The 22,018-nt window shown below is 47.5% G+C and overlaps 1 protein-coding gene across 2 annotated transcripts in view; it reads left to right on the top strand.

Annotated features, from left to right (window-relative positions):
* RUNX1T1 (RUNX1 partner transcriptional co-repressor 1) overlaps positions 1–22,018 on the top strand; it is a 122,241-nt gene that overhangs the window by 18,723 nt on the left and 81,500 nt on the right. Inside the window, exon 1 of one of the 2 annotated variants that reach the window (XM_016209131.2) lies at positions 19,299–19,656. The exons of the other annotated variant lie outside the window; for it this stretch is intronic. Coding sequence (XP_016064617.1) covers positions 19,650–19,656 — 7 coding nt within the window. The 5' untranslated portion in view covers positions 19,299–19,649. Of the gene's footprint in view, positions 1–19,298; positions 19,657–22,018 lie in introns of those variants that run through there. 2 annotated transcript variants of the gene reach the window in all.

Here is a 22,018-nt window from a genome sequence, read left to right as displayed (position 1 = left end):
GAGAGCTTTCTACTATTTTTAATTGCCTGGTTTGTTCACTTATTGGTCATATGCATTGTCGATTTGACTAAAAACAGATCATAGATTGGTCACCTGTCTTCTTATTCTTTTTTTAAAAATATGTTTTTATTGATTTTGAGAGAGAGGGAAAGGGAGAGAGAGAGAGAAACATCAATGAGAGAGAGTCATTGATCGGCTGCCTCCTGCACGCCCCCTGCTGGCAACCGAGCCCGCAACCCGGGCCTGTGCCCTGCCCGGGAATCGAATTGTGACCTCCTGGTTCATAGGTTGAGGCTCAACCGCTGAGCCACACCGGCCAGGCTTCTTATTAATTCTTTAAAATAATATTTGAGGGATTTTAAAGTCATGCTCTAGGACAGTAAAAGGAAGGGGCTTGAAGGAAGATCAGATAGTATTTGGTTGTCATTTGTGTCTTTGCTCCCAGTCTGTGTTGAGTGGATGCCCTCTGGGCGCCAGGCCCTGTGCTGGGCACTTGATGTGAACACCGTGGAATGAACATTTCTCCTTTCCTGGTGGGCTTTGCAGCAGAATGAGTGCACTGAGGTAGGGTCTGAAGGCGCATAGAGGGTCAGATGAGATCTCTTTTCTACAACAGGAAACTCAGGTGGTGAGATAACTCAAATGGGAGCGAAGTCCACGCATGAGAACTGCCGGAATGCACTTACGCCGTGAAGGCCGTGCGGGTTTAGGCTGCGGTTTTAATCGCGGTGTCCTGCTCGGGGTGGGAGGACGGCTGGCCGCGGCCCTGCTTGGAGCTGGGTGCTCCCCAGGCGGGCCCGGGCGTGTGTAGAGTTGGCCCAGGCCTGCAGGCAGCGGTTGCCTGCTCGGACCGGGAACGCTCTTACAGTTTACAAACGAGACAGCAGTCCCGGGCCCTCGGAGTGGCCGGGAAGGTTTGCGAAGGCCGCAGGATTGGCCTGGGCCTTTCGTTAGGTGGAATTCACTTGCTCGTTCTTCCTTAGTGCCAGGTACGTTTCCAAGAATGGAGGCACAGCGGGGGCGGAGCGGGCAAGACCCTGCGCTCGCGGGGCTTACGGTTTAGGGGCGGCGGCTGGGGGCAGACACTAAAGGCGTTAAGCGCGTGTGCGTGTAAGTTCTGGGGCTAATCTCTCCGCACCCACCCGGCCCCGCCTTCCCTGAGGCCCCTCCGTCCGCCCCGTGCCTCTCTGTCTCTGGCTCTGCTTTGTCCATCAGTTTATCCTGTTCCGCAGATTCCGCACGTGGTGGGATCCCGTGGCACGTGTCTCTCGCTGCCTGGCTATTTAAACAGTGTGGCGAGGCCTGGGGGGGGTGCGGGGGAGAAGGGGCCAGTGGGGGAAAAGGGGGACACCTGTAACACTTCCAACAATAAAGGTAAATTTTTAAAAAAGAAGATAAAGACGCTAATAAGGTAAGATTATTCTACTTAGTGCTGAATGCGGTGCTGGCAAGTAAAGCGGCGTTGGAATGATGAACGTGCCGCCGCCCCGACGAGGCTTTGTTTTGGGTCCTTGGAAGAATCGCCTCTGGGGCAGTGACCCTTGAGTGAAACCCGAGTGTCAAGAAGGAGCTGGCCGTGCAGACGTCTGGGAAAAGGGTCAGCGGGCAAAGCCGTGAAGAGGGAATGGTGCCTTCGGCGGGGGTTACCCATCGGAGAGCCGCACCCTGAGAGGGCGCGGGTGGGTCGCAGGCTGGAGGTGTAGGTAGTGCCAAGTTAAGGGGGGCTCGGGTGTCAGACTGAGGACTGTGTGTTTCTCTGCATAAGGCAAGAGACGAGTAGTTAGAAGGAAAACCTGCATGAGCGCTCGTGGGAGCTTACGGAAGCTGATGCAGTGGGGACACTGAAGTTGAGTTCACGTGGCCTGTGGTGAGGGTCACTCAGATAATAACAGTGTCCCAGTCACTTCCTGATGGAAGCTGAGTGTCGCCCTACAGTGAGCCCTACATGGTGCTCGGTGGGCTGATTCAAGTCGGGAATTGTCCTATAAACGAGGTCATGGAGGCCTTGACAAAGGTAAGCTCCAATCCAGGGTGCTCACTGAGCTCATGTTTTCTAAGTCTGATAGGATACAGCAGCTTCCTTATGTGGAAACTCTCCTTGGAACCAGAAACTAATAGTACTTATATTAATGTAAAAGAACAGTATGTGTGCCATGAAATGTTTTTATGAAAGAAAGGAAAGTTGGAGTCAAGGTTTGATTCGGTCTAGGTTGATTGATAAAAAGAGATGTGTTTAAAGGCTCATTTTTGGAGTAAATATAATTTACTAAGGGAGAAATTCCCCCAAATGTTGATACGATTCTCTGGAGAAGTGAGTTCCTGGCTCTGGGGGAGAGACTCAGTCACGGGAATGGCACTTGCTCTCGTTTGAGGTTGTTGCTGTTGTGTGTAGTCTTTACATCCTATTAAATTTTTGAAAGATAAACTGATGCAAGAGTGATTTGCCAAGGCCCACAACTCTTCCTTTTAAAACCTTGGCTCAGTGTCTGCATTGAAGGGAAGGGGGAGTAAGATAAAAGCATTATAAATATGAGGTTAACTGAATTCAAATAGAAGGTTCTCTCAAGTTATTGCATTCCTTAGAAAATAAATACATTGTGCATATGGTTAAAATTGATCAAAAAAGCGTTCTGTGTGCCAGTGATTGCATTCCCATCTGTGATTAAGGTTTTTCTGTCTGCATCTGGTTTTCACATTATATTTCTGTAACAAGAATCTTTTATACAGCGGAGTTCACTTTCTGTATTTTCTATTAGCTGCAGCTTGAACTACTGCAACGGATCGCAGATCTACACATGTGGTTCTCATTACTTCATACCATTGAGAAAAAGTAATATTTGTTTGGGAATGTATGTTTTCCACAATCTCCATGGCAATATAACATGTTGAGCCTTTTTAATAACGCTCTTGTAGAGCTACAAATTGTTTCAGGCGTTCTGCTCTTGGTGCAGTTTAGCTTTTTAAGCGTGTCTCAGTATGTTCCCCTCATAATGAGGTTTTACAAGTTTGAGGGCTGAGAATTCAAACAAAGCGATTACTAAAGATAGAGAAATTTACTGTCATTTGCATGCGACGCAGACTCTAGCGTGGAGCAAGTATCACAAGTATCTCAGTGCCCGTTACCACTCTCATTGTTTCATATTGGAAGACCGTTTAATGTGTGGGATGTACAAAGCACGCACATAATACTCCAAAGTTATTGTTTGGAAAAATCTAAACATTAGCTACCCCCCTTTTTAAAAAAAATTATCCTGTTGTTTGTGATATAATGTGTTCTCCATATTAAAGAGTTAAGTAAGGAAAATTCTCATACACCTGCATTGTGGACTGCTTTGAGTGTCTGTGTGCCACGCTAACATTTAGGGATTTATGAACTTGTACATTTAAGTTATTTTATAACACCGTCCCCCTGCCAGCTGTTTCCCCGCTCAGGTCGGGGTACCCGACTGAAATGGGCACGTGTCAGGTTAAAACATGAGGCAGTGCATTCTGCTTGGAGGGTCGTTTATAAGGAGACCCTTCTCTTTAAAGCACGTTTGCCGGCCTAGCAATTCGTGCGCCTCCACGCAGAGCCCACCGCCCCACTTTTATGAACAAGCCCAGACCTTCGCCTGGTGCTCGGGTCAGAAGGGGGAGGCACAGCCCAGGCTCTGGGCGCGTGATGGGGCTGCCCCCCTTCATTTGCTCCGCGGAGGTTATGAGCTGTGGCCCGCGGGCCGTGGGGCTCCGCCTCTGTCAGGCTCTCTGATGTCTTTGGTTGATGGTCGGTCGCTGATGCACAAAATATCAAATGCCACGACTGAAGCTAAGAAAAGTACCCGGTTTCCTTTTTCCCCTATGATGTGTGTCCTCTTAACAAGATTTTTTCCTTGGAAATAATTGGGATTGTGCAGAAACTCACTCTTTTCCATTTCCAGAAATAATCCTATGTAACATCTAGAGGTGTTCACTTCCCGTCTCCCTTCCCTGCACGGCCCCCCCCCCCCCCCCGTATTTGAGTGTTTCTACATGTGTGTGGGTATCTCTGTATCTTGGCCATTTTCTTACTGAACGCTTTGCTTTACCATTTGATAATAAAATTATTAGGTTTCATAGTAAACTAAACGTTTCCCAGTTCCAGCTAATTTTCTTTATCTTTGCTGGGCATCAAGACAATTTCCAATTAAGAAACACCTAGTATTGTAATTTTTGCTGAAATGGCTTCTTTGATTTTGGCCCTAAAGAGCGAGAGACAGCTGACTTCCCGTGGGGATGGTAGTCGAGCGGGGCCTGGCCCAGGACTTCCGGCTCCCGCCCAGCGATAACCATCTTATATTTCATGTTAATAAATCAACAGGAATATGTACAAGAAAATACATTTTAGGGATTTTTACTCACCGAGAGAGAGAGAGAGAAGGAGGGAGGGAGGGAGGGAGAGAGACAACTGATTGCAGAGTCATAATGTGCCCTATAGTGGGTACTGATTTTTTTAAAAATAGAATCTCCTAATCTCCTTGTTTATTATATATATCAGAATGTATTCACCAATTTTCATTTCTAGGGAGTAGTTTGGTCTCTTAAAAAAATAACAGCAACAGCCTTAGTAATAATTTTTGAGACTTTTATAAATCTTTATTTTTTGCATTTATTTAATTCCTACCTTATGTGCGTATGATTAGGCCAGGGTTCTAGTTCATAGATTATATGAACTAAACAGTGATACTTTTTTTGTTCCTAGTGGTGGTAGTCATACCAAAAGGTGAGTAATAGGCCCTCAGTCTGTAAATATTTGAGGACGAATGAGTGGATTCTCAATCTTCCAAATCTAGCAGGAAAAATTAGACTATTAGGATCACTCTAGGAAAAAAAGAAGGCTGTAGAAGTTTGTTCCTTTGGTAAAATGATTCACCAATAATTGTCACTGATATTTTTAAACTAGTTAATTACATAAAGATTATCCATCACTATTAGTCGTAGTTTTAGACTACTTTAGCTATTGATACCAACGTTTAAATTTCTGAACAGTGAAACGATAGAGGGACACCTCTCTGTTTTAAACAGGATTGCACTTGCATGCAAAATTCCAAAATATGAAATAACAACACGTCTCAAAGCGTTTTCTAAAGAAACCATAATATCTGACAGATTATTTTATCTAATTTCACCAAAGCAGGTAAAATCTAACATTGTTTTAAGGTGTTGATGTACATCATATATGTTTTGATACCAATTTCAGGGGAGAGGGCTTGTCAGGTTTGAAATGTGTCCAACTTTGAGTCAGATGGATGGAGAATTAAGAGTCGCTGAGAGCAAGTCCTCATAAGAACTGAGAAAATGGGGATTGTTTTGGAATCTTCTAAAAGTTTGAAGAGCTTGCATTTATTTCTTTAAAAAAACAAAACTGGTCTAGTATTACGTTGTAAGTAGATGGGTGCTACTCCAGACTGGTTGTGATATATGCGTTTTTGTTTTTTCCCCTTTGTCGTTGTCAATAGAAAAGATTGATCTCTGGGCTGGTGGACATAATACCTGTCCCAGTCAGAAAAGGAGAGAGGAGATTAGCAGAGCGATTGGTGGAGCATGATATCTGTCAAAAGAAACACTTGGCGAGCACTGGGTTTAGTGATAGGTGACTGCCGGAAAAAGGGGAGCTTTGAATATTGTCAAGGTAAGGAACAGATGAATATTTTGATCTTGCAATTAAGTGTCCTCCAAAAAATCCATTTATTATTTTTTCCCCAATAAATTATAATTGTGAAGATTTTCTTTTCTGTATTTCTTCTGGTGCGTGTTGATAAGGAGTTTGTACTATATATTTTAAAAATTGGTTTTTGAAACTTTGGGGGGTGGGTTTGGATCAGTCAGCCTCATTGTGGGAGCCCTTGTTTGATGGCTTTGGGTCTGAAGATATCAGATGGTCAAGTAGCAGATTTTTTTTTCACCCTCTTTTGGTTGCGGTGCTTCTTGCCATGTTTCATGATGCATCTGTCAGAAGTTGAGCAATACTTGGAGTTAAAGAGCGAAAGCTACACCGTGGTTTCTGTGTTTATTGTGACTAGAGGTGGTGTTTTCAGAAATAGCTTATTGACGGAAGAAAATAAATGCTTTTCAATTTATTATTTCTTACAGATTTGGATTTTGTGTGTGTGTGGTAACAAATGGATTTTATTTTATTTTATCTTTATTGTTGAAAGTATTACAGATGTTCCCCCCTTCTCCCCCATTGCCCCCATCAACCCTTCTTCCCTCCCCTGCCTTCCCCACACTATAGTCTGTGTCCATGGATCATGCATATATGCATATAAGGTCTTTGGTTAATGTCTCCCCACCTCCTCACCCCCCCATTTTGGCCAATGTAACTTCCTAAGCAGAATTCATGTCAGAAGGCACATTTGGGGAAAAAAAGAAAAAAAAAAAGAATGATATCTTACTTTAGAAAAACAGCAAATATAAACTAAGTGTATTGCCATTTAGCAAGAGACTTCTTAAAGTCTGCAACATTTAAAAATTAAAGAGAATCAGGCCGGTGTGGCTCAGTGGTTGAGCATCAACCTATGAACCAGGAGGTCACAGTTCGATTCCCAGTCAGGGCACAGGCCTGGGGTGCAAGCTCCTCAGTCCCCAGCAGGGGGCGTGCAGGAGGCAGCCGATCCATGACTCTCTCATCATTGATGTTTCTCTCTCTCGCCCTCTCCCTTCAATCAATAAAGATAATTTAAAAAAATATTTAAATAAATAAAAGTTAAAGAGAACCCTGAAATCTGGATTCCAGAGAGCTGATGTCCCCGTAGCCAGCTCTGTTTCAGGGCTAGTGGGCTTGCGCAGAGGGGCACAGAGCAATAAGGGTACACTGCCAGGAAAAACTGAGAGTTCACACCCCCAAACGTCATGCTCCTGGTTGGCACTCGAGTAACTGGGAAGTGATTTGGGGCCTCGATTTTTGAAGTTCTGCGACTGCCGCCGAAATACATGAAAAGAGGGGCGGCGAAGCATTTGCCATTTGTGGGCAGTGTCCTGGCAACGTCGCTGCCAGGGCCCACCCCACAGCAGCTACTCTTGCAATTCTTAGAAATACTTACTGGGTTGTTCTTCAAGTTCCCAAGAAAATGTTGGCAAGTGAGGGTGTTTTTGTTTTGGAAAAACCAGAGAAAATGACCTGATTTCTTGTGTGATTACAGACTCCTGTCAGGGGGCCTAAGTCACAACTTAGTGTCCGTCTCTCTCCTTTCCTCTCCTTCCCCTTCTTGTTGTGATGACGTTCTTCTGCTGTGGTTAGAGGGAGACAAATGCGAAAGAGGGTGAAGGAGTTAAATTTTATTAAGTACTTCAGACCTTTCTTACCCTGCTTCTATCTTCTTACCTTATGTATTATTACTAAAAATTAATTTTTTGAGAACTTCAGTCTCCGTTGACTAGATTTCTGAAGTCCAGTATAGAAAGAAAGATGATCTTATTATAAAAGAGATAAACTAGTAACAATAACCCCCCGCCCCTGCCCCCGCCCCCACCCCGCGTTAGAATGGTTTCCGGTCATCTTCCATCAGAAGAAAGGGCTTGTTTTAAAAGAAGGTGTAACTTCTTGCTTCCTGCCCTGTGTGTCTCTGGGGGGGTTCTTCCGATGGCGATAAAATATCCACGGTGTAGATGACAGACTGAAAGGACATTGCGTTTAAGAGCGTGCCCGAGCCTTGCAGACACGCAGCATCGCTGTCCTCACGCAGCCCCTCGCCGCTGTGGTGTTGCCTTCTGGTCACGTGGCTTGTGTGGGGCCTGCTGGCGGTGGACCGCCGCGGCACGGAAGATCCATAGTGAAAGCAAAACTGCATGACACGGACATGAATTTTAAAACAGCCTAATGCCTGTTATTTGTTATAATATGCAAATGCCAAATCCCCCGCATCATGTATCAGGAACAGCATGTTGAGTTTCTGCGCTCTCTCTTTTCTGTATGCATGTATGCACACACACGCACATGCACGCACACAAACACATATATATTTGTGTTGGCTATAACTGTTTGGTCTCTTTATTTTCTAAATGTGGCATTGAAAAATTGCTCCTAATTTTTCTTCCATTTTTGTCGTAGTAAAGGGCATTTAGAAAAGCGGGGCTCAGACTCGAGTTGACCCAAGAAGTAGAAAATAGAAATCACATACTTTCAATTGGCAAACGCCTGGAATCCGCTGGGTTCCTGGGGTTGTCATTTGGAAGCGGGAAAAGCACAGAACTGTGAAGCTGAACAGTTGGGGCTGTGAGAACGGCCCCAAGTGGCACCAGGGACTCTGTATGGAGACCGAAGTCGGGTGGACGTCACCGGGAGACAGGCCTGCTCCTGTTGGGAGGCCAGGAGAGGAAATGATGCCCGGGGGCAGCCGCTAGCTTGGGTAGAAACGGATCAAGGGAAACCCCCACTGTGTTTCCCACCCGGAGTGTGTGCACAGTGCTTGGCACCCAGAGCGAGGCTGAAGCTGTTTCCTGTAGCCTTTGTGAGGAGTGGGTGGATCTGAGTCGGCTGGGGGTGACCACCAGTGTTTGACCTGTTAAAGAAATGATACCCTGGCTGGTTTGGCTCAGTGGTTAGAGCATCCGCCCATGGACCAGTGGGTGTTGGGTTAGATTCCCGGTCAAGGGCACGTACCTCGGTGGCAGACTCCCCGCCCCAGTTGGGGCACGTTTGGGAAACAACCAATCCAGGCGTCTCTTTCACATCGATGTTTCTCTCTCTCTCGTCCTCTCTCCCCCTCCTTCCTCCCTCCCTCCCTCCCTCCCTCTCTCTCTAGAAATCAATGGAGAAAATGTCCTGAGCTGAGGTTTCAAAAAAAAAAAAAAGATCCGTTGGTTGTCCAAAAGATGCAAGGGGCCTAGCATGGGAGGCAATTACCGCAGAGGAAGCGTGTTGCAAAGTAATATTTATGTTCATATCATAGGATGGGGTGTTTGCATAGTGCCGGTTTATAGAAATGGGTGTGTTTCAAATGCCACGTTTGTGTTTTTAAAAAGGGTGAAAGGTAATTTAGCGGATGCCGCGCACCTTTAAATATTGGCATCTTTCCTAGGAAAGGAGGAAAGTTATTTTCCCGAGAAATGCTGCTGCTTGTTGAGAGCCTCTGCATTTATTGATGGCTTCTCTTGGTCCTGTTCGAGGGGTCTGGTAGCATTAATGGGCTTACCCCACGTGGAGCTTTGAGCTCATTGTAGCGCTGCACACTGATCTCAGGTCAATGTGATGCGTGAAATCAATTTATTTGAATCTCTTTGCCTCTATAGGAATTTGGCAGCGTGCCAGTTGTTTTCATTTAATGTTCTTTGTGTTGAACACGGACAGGCAGGCTCGCTTTTGTATTCCTCTCTCCTTTGGTCTCTATCTCTTTCAGCCAATATTTTACTCTATGGATTTTGAGATGAAGGGAGAATATATTATTTATGTGATTCTAATCACTACTTAATATCTGTTTTTGTGTGCGGGTATGTATTATATATGTGCATGTATAATGTAAATACGTATATAGTAATCCCTTAATCTTTTAAGGGATATTTTTTTATATATCTGAGTTTTAATGGTGGCTTTCTTTGTACACAAGAAATATTTTAGAGTTTTTGTTCAAATAAGATTTTTGGAGAAACGTCATAAACCACATCATCGTTAGCATTTGCTTACCCTAACGCCCATTATCAAAACCGAACATAACAATATGAATGACACAACACAAGTGTTTAATCTGTGCACTGGACTTTGAGAAATCATTTATTTCTTGGGGAGCTTCTTTTGATTTTGAAGAATCACACTTTCCTCAAGCACATGCTGAAGAAAAAATGGTTATTACATCGGTATTATTTTCTTGGAATAATTCATCCTGATTAAGATACCAGTGTGTTACAGAGGTTTGTTATCCGTGAATTTTTATGAAGTTCCTGCCCTTTGGGTAATATTTTTGCTTTTTAAAATTTGGAAGGTAGTGACGGGGAACGGCATGGTGGTTTCTCTTGCACCCGGATTCAGACCTTTCCGTGGATGTTTTGTTGGGAGGGTTTGTTTCTGGGTCAGATCTGGAAGGAGGTGGGGAAGGAGGCGGGAGGGGCCGCTGGTGCCCGGCAGCCCCGCTTCCCTGTGTAATCACCTGAAGAGCAAACGGCCGAGCGCGTGTGACAGGCCCGAGTGGCCGCGCCCGGCCCCTGACGTCCTGCGAGCCAGCCGGCCTGTCCAGCGCCAGGCGGGCTCCCGCCCGGGGCCTTTCTTGCTGGAGGCATTGTGCGTGGAGGGTGTGGGCAGGAACGCGGGCGTCTGCCAGGGCTGTGCCCCTGCCCTCTCCTCTGGATGACACTGACACAGTGTTTTCTTTTTTTTTTCCCCAAATGGATCTAAAAGCTCGGCCCTTTCATTTTACACTCTGGCCTCGCTATGAAACAATATCTTTATCCACAGCATCAGACATTAACCAGTGGAGGGCTGGCCTTGGTTAATGGGTCCTTATTTCCCCAATTCTCTTGTTCTGTAATGTCCTACGTGTGCTGGTTTTGGGGGGCCAGGCTCACTAATAGTCCTAGTAGTCTGGATGGAACTACAGTAATTTAAAGGTTGTTTTTATGGGGCAGTTTTGGGAAACTAACATGTTAAAAAAATAAAATAATCCATCTTTAAACAAAGGTGGTAGAACTTTTAAGGCTGTTTTTTTTCTTTCCTCCAAATTTGAATATGGACTTGGGTGTGTATTTGCTGGGGGAAGGGCCCCGCCCTTGGCTGAAGCTGGGGATGGTGAGAAACCCCAGTTGCAGAGCAGTGTGTGGCCTCTTGGAGGGTACAGGGTAAACCTGAGGAATGCTTGGAGATGGAGCCATTTGGGAGATGCCCGGAGAATAACCAATATGTTATCTTAGCAAGAGGAAATCCGTCAGGCTCTTTATCCACAGTGTGGGCTGATTAGAAGTCCACACTGTAGGGGAGGGAGCCTGGGGGTCAGGCATTGGTGGTGGGTTCCTTGCAAAGGGAGGGGAAGGCGTGCAGACAGGTGCAGGGGTTCGGGTTTTCCACCGTCTTCCTCAGGATTCTGTCCTGCAGACTTAAGGGCATTAACCCCGCAGACGCACACATCTGTGTCCCGTCGCTACCAGGAGTCGTGGGCATGTAAACAGAGCAGCACGTAGCTTGGCTGGTGCATGAGCACAGCTCCAGGGGTGGGTTCCGTTCTTTGCATAGGATGAGAGAATCGGACTGGGCAGGGGAGAGTTTGGTAGGAATTATCCTAAAAACTTCCTTCTGTATTATATTTATGAAGGTATTGTCAGTATTTTCTGTATTTGATACCACTCCAGTGAAAAGTATAGAAACATCTAAATAATTGGATCAGCCTGGTGCGTCTTGGGATGGAGCTGGCATCACTGTGATCTGCGATGCACTGGGGGAGGTGGCCCCGCCAAGGTGTCATGTGTACCCTCAGGCATGTGTGTGTTTATTATGCATCAGCCTGCTGCATGTCTTTGAGTATATGTCTCTTTTCAACATCAGTATAAATATGAAAAAAACAACAACACGTAAATACATCTTCAGCCAGGTCAGCATCCCCAGCTGGTGTCCCCCCTGAAGGGCCGGGCTTCCCCAACCCCAGCTCCATCCTGTCCCTGGCTCTCTCGAACTGGCGCTTTCTCCCATGAAGTAGCATTAGCACCATTTGTCGCATTAGGACTTGGCAGCAGAGAGTGTATTGTGAGAAAAACGTGGAGGATTTGAAGAGTGAGCGGAGAGCGTTTCGCTAGCAGGTGGCACCAGGAATTAAAGAGCAAAATGCGAACAGGAATGTGAGGTTGGTGCCCTGTGCCGAGCGTGCTGAGCAAGAATGGAGGGAGGTGGCGAGGACACGTCAGGTCCTGGGAGGAGGGGGGGGAGGTGAGTTACTCTAGTAGGAGAGAGAAGGCGGCCCGGCCGGGCGTGGCTCAGCGGTTGAGCGTCGACCTGGGATCCAGGCGATCGGGGTTCGATTCCTGGTCAGGGTGCATGCCCGGGTTGTGGGCTTGATTAGTGACTCTCTCCTCATTGATGTTTCTCTCTCTCTCTCCTTCTCCTTTCCTCTCTCTGAAATCAATAAAGATGTATTTTAAAAAAAAAAGAAAAACGGGGGGAAAAACCAAATTCTTTTAGGAACTGGGCACTTGTGGCATTTAACCAGCAGGGGTGAAAACAGGACATTTTGATATAACATATAAAAAAGTCACAGTATTCCAAAAATGTAATAAGATTTTGGTATCTACAAGTGAGAATAATTTTAGCCCTGGCCAGTGTGGTTCAGCAGTCAGGGCGCCGGCCTGCGCGCACCTAAGGGTCGCGGGTTCGATTCCCGGTCAAGGGTGCCTTACCTATCTGGGTTGCAGGTTCAATCCCCAGCCCTGATCGGCGCACGCGAGGGAGGCAACCAGTCAGTGTGCCTCTCACATCGATGTTTCTCTCTCTCTCTCCCCCCGCCCCTCCTTTCCACTCTCTCTGAAAAGCAATGGAAAAAATATCTTAATAAGAAGTCAGAGTGAGAACTGAAGTGTTCGTACAGCGTGAGGGAACCGAGTTGAGATTTGCGGGTTTTCGACACAGCCTGGATTTCTGTTCCGCCTGGTCTCGTTGGGTAGGGGGGACGGGGCCTGCATGAGGAAGGCCCGTAGCCTCAGAGTAAAACATTAATGTGAAATCTTACATTGTTATAAAAGCAAGTGGACCGTACTGGGGTATTATTTGAACAAATAAAGCATTCATTTTAGAGTGAAAATGTATATAATGGAATCAATTCATGGTAGCTAAAAATCATTTTTAGGAAGTTCGAATTTATTTTATAAACGTGGCAAATTAGTATGTGTGCATTTTCATTCATTTTGGAGTGAAAATTTGTAATGGGATCCATGGTGGCTGGAAATCGCCTTTAGTTCGTTTGAATTTGTTTCTGGGCGCCCAGGCGAGCCCGTGCGCGCAGGTCTTCCTCGTGCGCCGCGTGGAGGTGCGAGTGGGGAGTCTGTCGGAGATGAAAGTCCTGTGGAAACCGATGATGATGAAAAGAATGCCGGGATTTCCATTTTATTGCTGTGTATTTGCTCCACCTGGTGGATTTTGTCGAAAGTGTTTTAATTCATGTTAATGAAAAGCATACACCCTTTACACACACGTAGAGGCAGAGAAGTCTTTTGTTTTATTCCTATGGCTGTGTAAAATAGTTGCATTCCTGTCGAGGTCGAAACATTTTTATGTCTTTGTTCGGTTTTCCCCCCAGTGCATTGAAATGAGCATTTATTAATTTTTCTGGTTCAACATGTAATAACATGCTCATTTGGAAAACAGAGAAAAATCAGGAAAGGAAATAAACATGATTTGTCATTTCACCGCCTACCACCGGTGCCTTGTTTTTAATGATGGATGTTATCAGAAGAGGGCCGTTTTGCGTCCAGGCTTATTTAAAGAGATGTGGAATGTTATGCTCTATGCCAAAGTGTGATGGTTATTGTTATTATAATGGGGGGGGGGTAACTGTTACTCTTAGGGTTCCCAGGCTCCAGAAGGACCAGTGCTGAGCAGCCCTGTGCCTACGGTAGAGAGATACAGGTGCCCCCGCCTTCGCGGGGCTGTGCCGGGGTGATGAGACCTTCGTTCCTTGGGCTCACAGATTGCTTTCTTTGGGAATCTTGGGGTTCAGTGTGCTTTTCCCACCTCACTGTCTTCCATAGGTTATCCCCCCCCCGCCTCCTTCAGACTGTAGCAGAAGGTGAAGGTTTGAACACCGTGTCTTCGTGTGCAAGGGATTTGGAGACCGTTTTATTGTCCTTAAAATTGTCATTCACAGTCCTCATTAGCGTTTATTGTGGCAAGCCTCCACGCAGAACATGTGAGATCGGGACGTCACAAACGGCCCCCCGGAGCTCGGCCCGCGGCCCGCAGCGTGCTGCGGGCCCGCTCCCGGGAGGCCGTCCAGATGGCCGCGAGTGGGCTGCGGGTTTTGTCTCGGTGCGGAGAGGAGGGAAAGTTCACCGGAGCATACGCCGTGCCCCTCGCTTTTTAACCACACTGACTCGCCATTCGTCAGGCCGGGGAGGTGGTGACATTGAGACAAAGGTTTTCCATTTAGTGCCACAGCCCCTGTCACATGGAGGAGGGATGTGCGGTCCGGGTGTCCTTTCTGTTATCTGACTGATGTTTATAGTTATAAAAAATATGAGGGTGCTGTAAATGGCAACTTGTTTGCAGATTTACAAGCAAGTGTGTACTTAAGATTGCTTTGATAGGAAAATGCTCTTACTTGAAGAGACAGCGTTAATACAGCTAGTGTTCAGCCTTAGTGTTATGCTTAAAATTTTTTTTAAATAATTTAACCCCTTGCTGGTGCATATGGAGTAATCTGTAATTAATAATAGTAGGTCTGAAGTTTGCATGTAAATAATAAAACATTCAACCAATGCAAGTGTTAAATCTATTATAACATTTCAGAATTTTTTTTGAATATTTAGGTATTGGAAATCAAATGTTGTGGGAAAGAACCACAGCACATTGTGATAGTTTAAAGACATCAACACTGTCAGGAACAATTCATAATAGTTATTTGTAGATTTAGTTTGTTTGTAGCTCGTGATATTTATCTTAAACATCTTATTTTGCACAGATACACACAAATGCACCCTGCGTACATAGATGTACTAATAATACACATCTTTTCATTCAAAAAAGAAATACTTTTCTCCATAAAGTAGAGAAAAGTATACTTCAAACAGAGTTAAGACTCAAATATATTGCTGGAAAAAAACTGTTGAAGTAATATAACATTTTATTCTGTACACATTGGCGATGGAAAAACATAGAGACTTTAGGTTTTCAGTTTAGGAAATCATCATCATTTAAAAATACGTTACGATTGGGACCTTCAAATTATAGTTCAGAGCACATTATTGACATTCTTTAACCGATAAGATGCGAAAATCAGGAACCTAAGTCACTGAGTTGGACGTGTCATAGTGGAGGGAAGGGGTCGTGACTTCTGGCTCTGGAGCTGCCACTGGCCCTGGTAGATGGGGACTTCCCGACAGACCGTCCAGGGTGTTCCACGTGGTACACGGTGTCGCAGGGCGCTTTTGTCCTTAGGCCAGCGAGGCTGTCCCGCTTCCGTGATGTCTGGTATGACCGCCCATCACGACGCGTTTCCTCGTGGAGCGTGCTTGCTTTTCCTGTATTCCATCTTGCCGCCAGCACGCAGGCCTCTTGGGCAGCCCTAAATAACCCTTGGGCCCCAAGATGTGTAGACACCCTTCACATTTTTAAAATGGCAGTCACGTCTCTGCTCTTCTGTCACTTAAGCAAAGTTCTCCTGAGCTCTTGTTGGCCGGTTCAAAGTCGAGGAGGCGCGAATGCTGGCCACGCGTTCCCTCCAAAGGAGGTGTTCGAGGGAACCGCGTGCAGGTGGCTAGTCGTTTACAACAGACTCTTACGGAAAGAAGCTTAAGTGACAGGTATCCGTCCCCTTGCCTTTCTGAAATACTCCCATACACTTCTTAATTTTTTTCTATCCCTCCGATTTCTTGCGTGGTAGCCTAACTAAAACATAAGCTACTTATTTTTCTCGTGGACGCAACATAATTGGATTTATCTTTGTCAGGAGACAGTCTGTTATGGCCTTTATTTAATACATTTTCAGGTGTCATTCAGTGGCAGAAACAAATTAATGTGCATTTTTATTAGGTGTCGTATCTGTTTAATTGACTGCAAAAGGGATGAAAAGTTTGGAGACCGGCTGAGAGAGGGGGTCCACCGCCCTCAGCCCAACAGCTCCGGAGCTAGGTAGGGTTGCCCTGTCGGTGGGGTGCCTTTAGAAAACACTAATAGCTTCCAGCTGGGTGGAAAATCAGAACCTTTGGGGTCTGACAAATCTAGCAGATTTGAATTTGAAAGCAGAGCTAATGCCTCCATTTTATTTTTTACCGCTCGCCCATAAAACATTATTTTCCAATATGTCAGCCTCATTTGGTGGCCAGTGGTCTGAAATGAAAAGTGGAACAAGCGAGTGGAGAAATCTGGACACCAGCGCGCCCACCCTTTCAGGCCGCTCGCCACTTTGTGGAGGAGCCTCCGGGAAGAGCAGGGGGGCTCGGCGACCCTCCGCCAGTGCCCCGGCCGCTGGTTGGCCGTGGAGCGCCTTCCCATTCAGTTTGTCAAGTCTTGCACGGGGAAAGTCAGAAGGAGCCTCATTCAGCTTTGCCCGGGCCACTAGGAGCAAAGCGCTCCACTTGAACCCACCCTGCCCCCCTTTCTTCACGTTGTTAACGCAGCCCTGCTTAAATGAGTGCCTTTATTGGGTCAGTTGGAATATCTGAAACTATTAATTCTCTTGCACTGAATAGCTGGTGGCAGGCCGGAGCAGATGGGGTAGGCAAGTATTTGGTTGGGTGTATTGCTTTCAATTAGGATCAATGAGGTTTCAGCTCCTTTGAATTAACTCACTTAATACCCACTGTGTGAAGGCACAGCCTGCTAGAAGCAGAGAGGAAAGTCGAGAAAACCTGTAGAAAAGCTTTAAGGCGAACCCCCCCCACCTTCACTGGGGAGGGTGTGGGGGGCTTTGTTAATTGCGGACAGTTTTAACCGACTGCTGGACCCTATTGGTCAAGTCAGGTTTTGAACAAAGGGGAAATATGTATGATCGGGCTTGTTTTTTTGGAAACCAGTGAAAAATACTTTGGAGTAGTGATACGATACCATAATGCCTTTCGAGAGAAGGGTGCCAGTTTATTGTCAAAATGCAGTTCATGTGTTTTGGGGGAGCCTGGCGTTCGATTGTCGACTGAACGTACAGATCTGGAAGGTGATTCCTTAGAGGAGCCCTCCTTAACGAATCGCCTTGAAAATGCCCTGTGTCCTTAATTAAGAGACGTGGCTTCCCGAGAAGTGCTTAACGGGCCAGCAGTGGATTCTTTGTGATTGTTTGGAATATAGTTAATTTTTTCAAGTATGTTTTCTAGTGGTGATGCAGGCTGGCGTTGTGTCCTGGAGAGGGCCTGCGATCCAGATTCCTTTTCCCCCACTCACGTACACAAATGCACTCTCCACATTATTGATTGTCTATTTTTATTATACAATTTGGATGTTAGAGATCTTGGCTCCTATGCTTTTTTCTTATTATTAAAGGGAAAGTTATTTTTGTCTAAGTAACTAGATAGGACTCTGCATCCAGGTTTCCATGCTCAAGGAAAACTGCCAAACAGAGGTGCTGCTCTGCTGGCCTTTCGGGTTAGAGAGCGAGACGAGGAAACTGGTTCCCCAGGAAAATGCTGAACTCGTCTCAGATGCGCGCACACGAGCTAGGCCCTTTCTGCAGCCAGGCTTCTAGGTGAGAATCTCCAGGGATCCGGGTTTTGTTGACACGGATCAATTTAAAGTGGCAATTACTGTAGTCAGATAACAGCTTAAAAAGCTTTTTTTACACATAGGAAAGATACATAATCACACGGCATATGGAAGTTCAATTTTCCGAGCTGTGGTTTAGGGACGTGCAGTGCGCCGATAGATATTAAGACCCAGCCTTAAAACCGGATATCATCCGGTTTCCTTAAAGTGCATTGCGTTTCTGTCGTACGATTTTCCATTTCGGGAGCGAGTCACCGTGCCTATCGATGCAAGGTTGGGTCCCCCACTGTGAAAATGTTTTCTTTCTAACGTAGGGAAAGGATTTAAAAAAAAAAAAAAAAATCGAGTGGCTTTAAAAAAATCACTCTTTTTAAAAATGAAAATATACGGGTTTAGGATGCTGGATTCCACAAAGGCCCTCACGGCAGGACTTAATTGATATCACTCTCATGCCCGCCGTAGAGCGTTCTGTCATAGGAATGTCTGAGCTTGGTGCTTAACTGTCCCGAAATCCATTACCCAGAACCTCATTACAAGTGACATCTAACTAAGATGAACAAAAAGATTGGCCTCATAAATAGGGTGCCGTATACGATTAGCGACAGAGCAGAGCAATCATTATGAATTATGGTCTTTTTACAAGTTGTCTCTGACAGTGATGGATTTTTGAGGGGTCCTCCGGACGAAGCAGGGCTTCTCGGGTGCCCCGTTTGGGGGCTGCCGGAGTTCTTACCGATGGACGCTGTGTCCTGAAGATGATTTATTTTTAGGCCGCCCGGGTGCGGGTGGGCGTGCTCCGGAGCAGGTTGTGTCGGAGTGGCGGGTAGGTACTTTCGGGCGGGCTTTTAGGGTTTCTTCAGGGCAGCAAGTGGGTGTGGGGGGGGGGACCTGCCTGACAAAGGCGGAGACCATATGGAAAGTGTAGGATAAGCGGAGGGAGCTGAAGGGAGGGCAAGGGTTAAAGGGGACGGTCCCGTCTGTCATTCTGCCTGAACTTGCGGGGCTGTCGGAGGCTCCCGAGTAGACCGTTTCTGTGTTTACAGCGGGCGCGCCCGCCTCGGGAAGGCGAACCGCGAGGCATCTGTCCCCTCCCGTGCCCGCCGCCTTCCTAAAACACACGCGCGCAGACCCAGGAGAGGCTGGCGAGTGGCACGGCGGGGCCGGGCTCCGGAGGACGGTGCTCCCGGCCCGCCCGTGTGTGTTTAGAGAACACGCGAGGCGACCGGCGTGCGTTTCTCCTGCGAGGCGGGGATGTTTTACAAAGGACTAAAGAGGGACTGCTGAGAGGAAAATCGCCGGCTTTAGATAAAGCACCATAACAAAGCCTGGCGGTTTTATGTATCATGGTGTCCATTAAAGCTTAATAGGGACGCGTCCACCCAGCCGCTGGGCGCGTGTTCCTCACGGGGAGGGGAGCCTGGCGGGCTGTGCGGAGAAGTCAAGAATCGGGAGGACGTGATTGTTCAGCGTCTGAAAGGGCCTTTTTCTTTTTTTTCCGGGGGAGATTTTGTTTTCATTTCCCAGGGATCTGTACGCGAGAGGGGAGAGGGGAGAGGAAGCCGGCGGGGCTTGGAGGGTGTCAGCGCGGGGCCCGGGGCTGGGCGCGGTGGGGACTGAGAGCGGCCTGCCCCGCGCTGTGCCCGGAGCTGACAATAGGAAGCGCCCGACCCCGTTCCGGACCCTCGCCGGGCACCGCGGGCCGGGGCCGGGAATATGTTTCTGTACTGTCTGGGATGTTCAGTCCAATAAACAAGCGTGGGGGTTTGTGCCTATGGTTTTGTGTTTATTTTAATATAGTTCACAATTATGAGAAGGTGAAGGGAAATCATGGGTTGTGCGCGCTGGGAGGGGGCCAGGTCTACTCTCGATTGTTTTGGCAAAATAAGGGTTAACTGGAACCTGGATGGGGGGGCGGTGAATGAATTATTCAGCATCCAGCGTATCATCCGCCTTTTACTTTCTGTTCTTTGGTGCTCTGGAACTTCTGAGAGAGAGAGAAGGGGGGCAAGGGGAGGCCACGGGTGCGATACTTTGCGCACACATCCCGGTGTCATTGTTCTGCCTGGAGAGACGGGGCTGGGTTCAAGGCCACATGTGCTCCTGTCATCACCCACATTTCTGCTTCAAGTGCGACCCGGAGTGTCAGCTCTCCATCTGTCTGGGCTGGCAGGCGCACGCGCCCAGCGCCCTGCCTCGGGCGATGCCGCCCCAGCCCCCGCCGACGGCCCCGCTCATTCCAGAGCAGCAGGCATGAGCCGGGGCGCCCGCCCCTAGGACAGTCCCTTTCCCCTTCCGAGTGGACGCTGCGTCCAGGATGCCTGGTGAGTTAGCCCCGCGCCCTCCCTCCCCCCGATTTTAACCCGGGGCCAGCTCACTTCCCGTCAGCCGTGGGAGATGCCCCCTGCCCCCGGCGTGGGGACCTCGTGCGGGCAGGGGCTGGGGGTGGCAGAGGTGGTGGGTGGAAGGTGGCATCCAGGGAGCCGGCGGGATCCGGATGCGGGGGTACAGGGCCCGCAGCCCTTCCTCCTACAATCCGGGAGGTGTGTTTTCAGTCGCTCTGTTGACTTGATGGGTTTAGCTCAAGTTGGAAGTATCGTTGCTGCCCTGGGCTTGGCGCCTGTCATCTGTGCCCTGGATCCTGGCGCTTTCGCCCGCCCGCCCGGAGAGTTCCCGGTGATGGCGGACCCCGGGAGGAGGGCTGTTTAAAAAGCCGTTTGCGTGAGGGAAGGGGGGGGGGGGACGCTGTGCAACTGCAAATAACCCCAGTCCTGCCCTAAATCCCTGTCTCTGGATGTCACGGGCAGATCATGGAGATCAGTTCATTAAAAATCAACACGTCGGCCGAATTACTGACGCTGTGTGGCTCTGGAAATTTCGTGTATGTCGGTTTCCTCTGGGAAAATATTGTCTTTGGAGCCCGGAGTGTTCCTGCCTGTGGCAGCTGCCAGGGAGGCTCTGCAGGGAAGGAGCCGGGAGGAGCGGCGGCCAAGGGTTTCTGCTGCTCTGCCCGGGAGCTGTGCCCGCCGGGCCGGGCAGGGCCCTCTCTCCAGATGCGGGCAGGGCGCTGGGGCCCCCAGCTGGCCGCAGCGCGCCCCCTGCCTGGGCAGGCCCGGAGGGAGGCTGCGCCGGGTCCCGGGGGTGTGCCCCTCGCAGATGGTGTTTTGAAACAGTACCTGGCAGCCCCGGGCCGCGGCCGAGCGCAGGTATCGCCAGTCCTTTGAAGACGCTCCTCCCTCAGGGTGCGCCCGGTGGCCCTCGCCCTGGCCGCCCTGCGCCGGAGGGCGCGCGTGGGACCGAGCTGCAGTTTCCCGTTGGCTCGGTAGAGGATTGTGTGTGGCTGAAATAAGGGGGACACGGGTTCCCAGAGAGACAATGCCCAAGGCATTGAAGGGGTCCCTTTAACTTCCGACGCTCTCGCCTTTATTTATATGCATCGTGCACCTAAAAGTGTCCTGTGCATCGGGTGTGTGGTGCGGAATGGGTGTGGAAACGCGCTTGGGGGGTTTTTATTTCGCCAGAATATTGTGACACGTTCGCCTGACTTTTATGTCATAATCTGACGCTTCTTTGTGTTTATGCTCTTAGTAAATAGGCTAAGTGACCTGATTTGTCAGTATTTTGCAGAATCTGTGTTTTGTTTTGCCAAAACAAAACCCACGATACACCGAAGACATCGGTGGGTGATAGTAGAAAAAGGGACTGGTTAGGACCCTTGCTGCCCCCAACTACCAGGCTTTAGAGTCATCCTTAAAGCATCTTTATTTAAAATGCATTGGACTGTATTTGAAGTCTTGGGACCATTGGTGAGTTTTGCTTCGCTGTTGCCAGTTTGTGTCTGTCTGGCCCTGAAGCAGGGGCCTGAGGTGTGGGCAGTTTGCTCTCTCCTCTCCCTTCCCCTCTCTCTCATCAACTGTGTTAGAAACCTTTTCCTTGGATGCAGAGAATATATTAACAGCTGTGACTAGGAGCATGTGCCAGGATGGAGATACTTGAGCAGGTCTGACACTTGGCTATTTTTGACCCCCATCTGCACTTTGAAACTCCACTATTGGATGGACTATGTTTTTAGCACATTTTAGTCCATACGTATGTAGTTATATTAATGGACAATTTTAATCATCTGGGGCATATTTTATATTTTTAAATAAGACATGATATGTAGAAGATTAAAAGGATGGTTTTCAGATCATCTGATATAGTCACTTTTAAAAATTTGACTACATATGTATATAATACCATTTATTATTAATTATTATTATTATTATTGGGTCAGGTGTCAGAACTGGTTCCTGGTTGTATCAAACTTGAAGGAACAATTCTCAGATCTCATACCTTTTTCATAAAAATGGGGATATCTGGAAACAGATATGCACAGACTGGATTTGTTCAAAGACATACCAGTCTGTGGGGGTGGGTAGATACAAAAGTCCTTAGTTTTGGGGCTTTCTAGAATTATTTCCGTTTAAAAAAACACACGCCTTAGCTGTGGATAGCATACTGATCCAAAAATGAACTAGGAAACGTCAAAGGAGGCCATGCACGCTTTAAAGAAATAAATCAGATGATCTTTATGATTTAATTTGGTATAAGAAGCTGTCATCTCACTGCCTGTCACTTTGTAATAACTCGGTCCTGTGTTTAAGGAGAGAAAATTGGAAGATGTGTTCTCATGAGAAGGCTGGG

This window comes from Miniopterus natalensis, chromosome 16 (assembly GCF_054644295.1).
Source record: "Miniopterus natalensis isolate mMinNat1 chromosome 16, mMinNat1.hap1, whole genome shotgun sequence".
Taxonomy (NCBI): Eukaryota; Metazoa; Chordata; class Mammalia; order Chiroptera; family Miniopteridae; genus Miniopterus; species Miniopterus natalensis.
Note: the sequence above shows the minus strand (reverse complement) of the source record. Positions and strands in the feature narration are given on the sequence as shown.